The sequence below is a fragment of the Bubalus kerabau genome, chromosome 3 (assembly GCF_029407905.1).
Source record: "Bubalus kerabau isolate K-KA32 ecotype Philippines breed swamp buffalo chromosome 3, PCC_UOA_SB_1v2, whole genome shotgun sequence".
Taxonomy (NCBI): Eukaryota; Metazoa; Chordata; class Mammalia; order Artiodactyla; family Bovidae; genus Bubalus; species Bubalus kerabau.
Window position 1 is genome coordinate 23,846,941 of NC_073626.1, and position 7,861 is coordinate 23,854,801.

At 49.1% G+C, this 7,861-nt stretch overlaps 1 protein-coding gene across 1 annotated transcript; it reads left to right on the forward strand.

The window, feature by feature from the left end:
* Positions 1–3,020: 3,020 nt before the first annotated feature.
* LOC129645676 (BOLA class I histocompatibility antigen, alpha chain BL3-7-like) lies at positions 3,021–6,699 on the forward strand. Its single transcript, XM_055570997.1, has 8 exons — positions 3,021–3,174; positions 3,456–3,725; positions 3,924–4,199; positions 5,086–5,361; positions 5,480–5,584; positions 6,004–6,036; positions 6,176–6,223; positions 6,388–6,699. Exons 1-8 carry the CDS (start codon positions 3,111–3,113, stop codon positions 6,390–6,392), a joined length of 1,077 nt encoding a protein of 358 aa, XP_055426972.1. The 5' UTR covers positions 3,021–3,110; the 3' UTR covers positions 6,393–6,699.
* The last annotated feature ends 1,162 nt before the right edge of the window (positions 6,700–7,861 follow it).

Here is a 7,861-nt window from a genome sequence, read left to right on the forward strand (position 1 = left end):
AATAGAATAAATAAAAGTGCTTATGTTTCCTAATCATCATTCTTTTTTTTTAAATTTTATTTTATTTTTAAACTTTACATAATTGTATTAGTTTTGCCAAATATCAAAATGAATCCACCACAGGTATACATGTGTTCCCCATCCTGAACCCTCCTCCCTCCTCCCTCCCCATTCCATCCCTCTGGGTCGTCCCAGTGCACCAGCCCCAAGCATCCGGTATCGTGCATCGAACCTGGACTGGCAACTCGTTTCATACATGATATTTTACATGTTTCAATGCCATTCTCCCAAATCTTCCCACCCTCTCCCTCTCTCTCAGAGTCCATAAGACTGTTCTATACATCAGTGTCTCTTTTGCTGTCTCGTACACAGGGTTATTGTTACCATCTTTCTAAATTCCATATATATGCGTTAGTATACCGTATTGGTGTTTTTCTTTCTGGCTTACTTCACTCTGTATAATAGGCTCCAGTTTCATCCACCTCATTAGAACTGCTAATCATCATTCTTAAATACATATTTTAAAAGTATCTTCTGTGATGACATGGAAAGTACACATCGAGCACTTCTACATTTCAAAGTTTTATGGCCCAAGGAAAAACTCTGTGTGAGCTGAACTATCCTCTTTTTCATGGAAAACAACTGTTATTGAACGAATGAATGATGCAGAAAGATCTGTATAATTTAGTGAAACAGTGTATTACTTTGTAAAAATCTTATTAGTATAAAAGATGTTCAATGTGAAAAATAGGCTTATGGATTTTAATGTAACAGAATAGAAAATAGTCAATGATGTTGTCTCAGGTCCACTGTGGAAAAAAACTTTGAGAAAATACAATTTGTATCATTTTATTTTTGCATCCAAGATGAACATCCACAATTGTCTGAAAAGATTATTAAAAAATACTACTCCTACCTATGTGAGGGCTTTTTCACTTTCACAGTCTACCATCAAAATAACAGATTCAGAGCAGACGCAAACCTGAAAATCCAGCAGTCTTCTAGTGAAAGAGACAGGAAAGATACTTGGAAAAAATGTAAAAAGCTCTATACTTCTCACTACCCTGTTTATTTTGGGAAATAGTTATTCATATTAAATGCATGAGTTATTAATATTATTCTAAATAAGCAAAAATCTTTAAAGTGTATTATTCATATTATGGAAATTATGCATAGAAGTGGCCACATAATATTATCCTTAGTGTCCTCACTAATTTGTAAGATTGTGTAAATATTTTAATCAAAATCGCAAACAGCCCCAGAGCTAGGACTCGGGGAGACAGTGGGACAAAGAGTTCTCGGTGCAGGAGGGGAGTTCAGTTCAATCACTCAGTCGTGTCAGACTCTTTGTGACCCCATGAACTGCAGGACGCCAGGCCTCCCTGTCCATCACCATCTCCTGGAACTTGTTCAGACTCATGTCCATCGAGTCAGTGATGCCATCCAACCATCTTATCCTCTGTCATCCCCTTCTCCTCCTACCTTCAATCTTGCCCAGCATCAGGGTCTTTTCCAATGAGTCAGTTCATCCCATCAGGTGTCCAAAGTATTGGAGCTTCAGCTTCAGCATCAGTCCTTCCAATGAATATTCAGGTCTGATTTCCTTTAAGATTGACTGATTTGATCTCCTTTCAGTCCAAAGGACTCTCTAGAGTCTTCTCCAACACCACAATTTAAAAGCATCAATTCTTTGGTGCTCAGCTTTCTTTATAGTCCAACTCTTGCTTCCCTGGTGACTCAGAGGGTAAAGCATCTGCCTGCAATGCCGGAGACTCGGGTTTGATCCCTGAGTTGGGAAGATCCCCTGGAGATGGCAACCCACTCCAGTATTCTTGCCTGCAGAATCCCATGGATGGAGGAGCCTGGTAGGCAACAGTCTAAGGGGTCCCAAAGAGTCGGACACAACTCAGCGACTTCACTTTCACTCACATCCATACATGACTACTGGAAAAACCATAGCTTTGACTAGACAGACCTTTGTTGGCCAAGTAACGTCTCTACTTTTTAATATCCTGTCTAGGCTGGTCATAGCTTTTCTTCCAAGGAATAAGCCTCTTTTAATTTCATGGCACAGTCCCCCTCTACAGTGATTTTGGAGCCCCCCAAAATGAAGTCTCTCGCTGTTTCCATTGTTTCCCCATTTATTTGCCGAACGTGATGGGACGAGATGCCATGATCTTAGTTTTCTGAATGTTGAATTTTAAGCCAACTTTTTCACTCTCCTCTTTCACTTTCATCAAGAGGCTCTTTAGTTCCTCTTTGTTTTCTGCCATAAGGGTGGTTGTCATCTGCATATCTGAGGTTATTGATATTTCTTCCAGCAGTCTCGATTCCGCTTGTGCTTCATCCAGCCCAGCCTTTCGGACAATGTACTCTGCATATAAGTTAAATAAGCAGGGTGACAATAAAAAGCTGCTCCTTTCTCAATCTGGAACCAGTCTGTTGTTCCATGTCCAGTTCTGTTGCTTTTTAACTTGCATACAGATTTCTCAGAAGGCAGGTCAGGAGGTCTAGTATTCCTATCTCTTGAAGAATTTTCCACAGTTTGTTGTGATCCACACGGTCCAAAGGCTTTGGCATAGTCAATAAAGCAGAAGTAGATGTTTTCTCTCTTGCTTTTTCGATGTCCAGGGGGTGCTGGCACTTTGATCTCTGGCTCCTCTGGCTTTTCTAAATCCAGCTTGAACATCTGAAAGTTCAGGGTTCACGTTGAAGCCTGGTTTGGAGAATTTTGACCATTGTTTTGCTAGCGTGTAAGATGAATGCAATTATTCGGTAGTTTGAACATTCTGCCTAGCAGGAGGGGAGGGATCCAGGCAAAGTCCCACGTCCCTGAGAGGGCGAGCCTCTCCGGATCTCAGGGTCAAGGGCGGTGTCTGGGGCTGGGACGCTCCATGTTGGGGATTCTCGGTCTCCCCGAGTTTCACTTTCTCTCTCACAACCTGTGTCGAGCCCTCCTGCCTGGACACTCGTGACGTGGCCCCAGGTCTCACTGCCACTGGGTGTCTAGTTTCTAGGAAAACCAATCAGCTTGTCCGCAGATCCCGGTTATAAAGTCTCCACCGACCCGCCCGGACTCTGCTTCTCGCCACATCCAGAGGATGTGAGTCATGGAGCCGCGAACCCTCTTCATGCTGCTCTTGGGGGCCCTGGTCCTGACCGAGACCCTGGCTGGTGAGTGCGGGGTCGGGAGGGAACGGCCTCTGCGGGGAGGGGTGAGGGGACCTCCTGAGAGTCTGGGGAACAGGATCCCAGGGAAGGGGCGACCCCGACACCCCTGCCCAGACCCGCCCCCTCACCCCGGTCCCGTCCTGTCCCTCCCTTGCATCCCGACCCCTCTTTTCTTCCCCCTCCGAAGTTCGGGCCGGTCTTTGACCTCTTCCATCTCATTGACCCTCCGCCCACTCCGCCCTCCCGGCCCCCTCAGGCAGAGCCTCACCCCTCCCCGCCCCCAGGCTCCCACTCCCTGAGGTATTTCGTCACCGCCGTGTCCCGCCCCGGCCTCGGGGAGCCCCGGTACCTGGAAGTCGGCTACGTGGACGACACGCAGTTCGTGCGGTTCGACAGCGACGCCCCGGATCCGAGGATGGAGCCGCGGGCGCCGTGGATGGAGAAGGAGGGGCCGGAGTATCGGGATCGGAACACGCGAATCTCCAAGGAAAAAACACTGATTTACCGAGTGAACCTGAACAACCTGCGCGGCTACTACAACCAGAGCGAGGCCGGTGAGCGACGCGGGCCTGGATCCGGGTCACGACCCCCGTCACCAGGGACCGGTCCGGGTCGCCCCGAGTCTGCGGGTCCGAGGATCACCCCGACATTGCGGAACACACCCGACCCCCGCCCGGGAGGAGCCGGCGGAGCTTGACGCGGTTTCATTTTCAGTTTGGGTTTAATCACCGCGGGTGGTCGGGGCGGGTCAGGGTCTCACACCCTCCAGCAGATGTACGGCTGCGACGTGGGGCCTGACGGGCTTCTCCTCCGCGGGTACAAGCAGTACGGCTACGACAGCAGAGATTACCTCGCCCTGAACGAGGACCTGCGCTCCTGGACCGCGGCGGACACGGCGGCTCAGATCACCAAGCGCAAGTGGGAAGAGGCAGGTGTTGCGGAGAGATTCAGGAACTACGTGGAGGGCGAGTGCGTGGAGTGGCTCCGCAGATACCTGGAGAACGGGAAGGACACGCTGCTGCGCGCAGGTACGAGGGGCGCGGGGCCTCCCCGATCCCCCCTCCGGCTGGAGCTGGCTTCCCACGAAGAGAGGAAAATGGGGTCCCTGTGGGAATAGCGCCCCAGGTTCTTGTCAGGAGAGGGAGGAAATCCGCCCTTGTTTTCATATTCTGTGCAAGACAGTCACCAGTGGCCCCACTTCTCTGAAGGACAATCAAGGAATCCAGCGTCTTTGAGGAAGACGCAGGAAACCATCCCTGAAATAGCTGGTCAGCGGTGCCCTGTGACCCTGTCCACCATCTTGTGATCCATGACTTTCTCTCTCAAGGCCTGTTCTCACCCTGAGAGCATCTTAGGAGGCCTGACTCCAGATTTTCTGAGTCATTCAGCCTCCACCAGACTCAGGACCTTTAGTCTGTATTCTCCCCCTCGCATTTTTAGAGCGCCTATCCTAGTCTCTCATTCTAGAAATTTCCAAGGACTAATATAGATCATCCCTGATCTCTGAGATGAGGCTGTTATCTAGCTCTTGTGCTGCTCTTTTCAAAACCATGCTCCTGAATATTCTGTAGCTCAGAGGGTAAAAAAGTTGGTAATACATCTGAGGATCTGATGTATAGCCTGGTGACTTTAATTAGTCCTGTATTATATACCTTTAAATTAATCTTAATCAGTCTCATCATCCCAAATAGATGCATACATAAGGTAAGTTGATAAATATATTAATTACCTTCATAGTGTACATATATATCAAAGCAACATATAGTACACTCTAAATGTGTACAATTTTTGTTAAGTATACATCGGTAAAGCTGGGTAAAAAAATCACTGTTCTGTTCATTCTCAGGACGGTCACATGACGCTGCTTCAGTGACCCGTGGAGGTAACAAACTGAATTTTCTGATTCCTCCTCAGACCCTCCAAAAGCACATGTGACCCATCACCCCAGCTCTGAGCGTGAGGTCACCCTGAGGTGCTGGGCCCTGGGCTTCTACCCTAAGGAGATCTCACTGACCTGGCAGCGCAATGGAGAGGACCAGACCCAGGACATGGAGCTTGTGGAGACCAGGCCTTCAGGGGATGGAAACTTCCAGAAGTGGGCGGCCCTGGTGGTGCCTTCTGGAGAGGAGCAGAGATACACGTGCTGTGTGCAGCACGAGGGGCTTAAGGAGCCCATCACCCTGAGATGGGGTAAGGAGGGTGATGGGGCTCGATCGTCGTCTCAGATAAAGCAGGAGCCCTTCAGAACTCAGTTCAGCAAGGTCAGGACTCAAGCCTGAGGTCAGGGCCTCTTCCCTTGCCTCCACAGAACCTCCTCAGACCTCCTTCCTCACCATGGGCATCATTGTTGGCCTGGTTCTCCTCGTAGTAGCTGTGGTGGCTGGAGCTGTGATCTGGAGGAAGAAGCGCTCAGGTAGGGAAGGGAGGGAGGGCCCTGAGTTTTCTTGTCTCAGTGGGGTTTCAGTCTGAGGTAGAAGTTTACCTGCCTGGTTACTGGAAAGTACCCTCCACACACATGTGGAGTCTGGAGCTGATGCTAACATTTTTCTTTTCTAAAGCACTTCTGAAAATGAAAGACAAATTTTTCGCCTTACTAATTCCAGTTAGGGACCAGGCTTCCAGCACTTGAAGGTCAGAGGAAGGTCCTTGTGAGGACCTCCAGGAGGGCAGGTGGTCCAGTCCTTACACGTCTCCCTTCTCTATGTTCCTGATCCTAGCATGAGTTTTGACCACAGTTCCAGAAAGTTCTGTGGGGTTTGGGACTAGGAGTTGCTCTAGAATCTCATGACTCAGCCTTCTCCCTGGCCTCTCACTTGATATTTTTTCTCACAGGTGAAAAAAGACGGACCTACACCCAGGCTGCAAGTAAGTATGGAGGGGGTGATTCCTGAGACCGTTGAGAGGGTGCAGACAGAAGGTCATGGGGGGCTCACCCTCCTCAAAGTGCCTTCTCCAATTTCTCTCCTGTGGGGTCTTACCGCGTCCTGGTCTTGTTCTCCCCCAGGCGGTGACAGTGACCAGGGCTCTGATGTGTCTCTCACGGTTCCTAAAGGTGAGACCCTGGAGGGTCTAGACTGGAAGGAGCATTGGGGCAGAGGGGACACATTGGGCCTGGCGGGGATCTTTGAGTGGACATGTGAGCTTGTGGAGGGCTGTGAAAAATGTCAGCCCTTACATGACTGACCTGAACTGCTTCCTGATTCTTTGCTCTCACAGTGTGAGACAGCTGCCTTGTGGGGACTGAGTGATGCTGCATCCCGCTATGTGACATCAGATCACCGGACCCCTCTTTCTGCACCTGCATCTGAATGTGTCTGTGCTCCTATTAGCAAAACGTGAGGAGTTGGGGAGACTGGTCACCCCTGCCCACCGTGCCCCTTCCCCACCCTGACCTGTTCTCCTCCCTGATCCACTGTCCTGTTCCAGCAGAGACGGGGCTGGGCCGTCTCCACTGCTGTGTTTGCTTCATATGCACTGAGTAATGATGTCTTATTTCCCCTTTGAAAATAAAATCTGTATATATATGAATCTGTTTTCTCTAATTGGTGCCATGAAGGGGGATTGGATAATAAAGGTGAGGATTCCTAAAGTTTGAAAGAGGAAATAAATTGAAACACTGAGAACCTTCCAGATCCATCCACAGGTTTGCTGTGCTGAGTCAGCTGCAGGAGGGACAGGAGGAGGCTGTGAGGAGCTGAGTGTGGACAAGGCCTGTGCCCAATCAGTGATCAGTGCCTGGTGGGCATGCATGCACTGCCCATGCACCGGCCATGGTCACTCCTGGGCTGGGTCCTCGTCTCCATTCCATTGTTCTTGTCCCCTCAGTAAATCCTTGTCCCACCAAGGACCTGTGATCATGGACTCAGAAGTCACCTGGGCCTTGTTGTATCTCCAGGACCATGGACAGGGTGCTTTTCTTAAACGGTAAGCCTAGGATCAGGGCTTGGACCAATCCTTAGCTACTGTCATTTTTGAATGTGTTTATATTTTGCTTATTTAGTTATTGCTATTATTGTTGCTGGTGTAATGACTGTTCTTTTTCATGCGTAGAGTCCTGGTCTGATTCTTCTCTGGGTGACCCCATCTCTGACAGCAGCAGGGGTCACTTTGCCTGTCACTGTCCCCACAAGTCCAAGGGGACCACGCACACAGGATTCTCAGTGGTTCCAAGACAGAAATTTCAGAGCCATCCAGCTCTTGCCCTCCTGAGATTTTGCTGACTCTTCTTTCCAACTTTTCTCCATCTTTTAAAGGAACCACATGCTGGAACTTGCAAAGAGGAGGGACCCAATAGTTTCATATCTTGACTTAATTCTCGCTGGACTTCTCTCTTCTCTGCAGTCTGCCCCTTCTTCTGCCCTTACATCTTCTAAGGCTACTGTTGGCCCCCATCTCAACTCATGGATTTAGAAAGCAGAGTCTAATAAAATCACGGCAGGTTGAATATAGGAGCTGGAAGCAAAGGATCTTCCTTTCTGAAGAAACAAAGTGCCTTATGTGTGGTGTGCAGGCTGATCGGTGTGGGAGGGAAGGGAGATCAGCCTTTGTGAGCAAAATACAGGCGGCACTGAGGTCAGTGCGAATGGAGGTTGTGCTGTAACTGCCACGAGACAGCATGTGGCCTGAGGTCACATCAATAAAGACACTATCTCTGGAATAGGGAAGCGCTTTACTGCCCATTCATTCAACT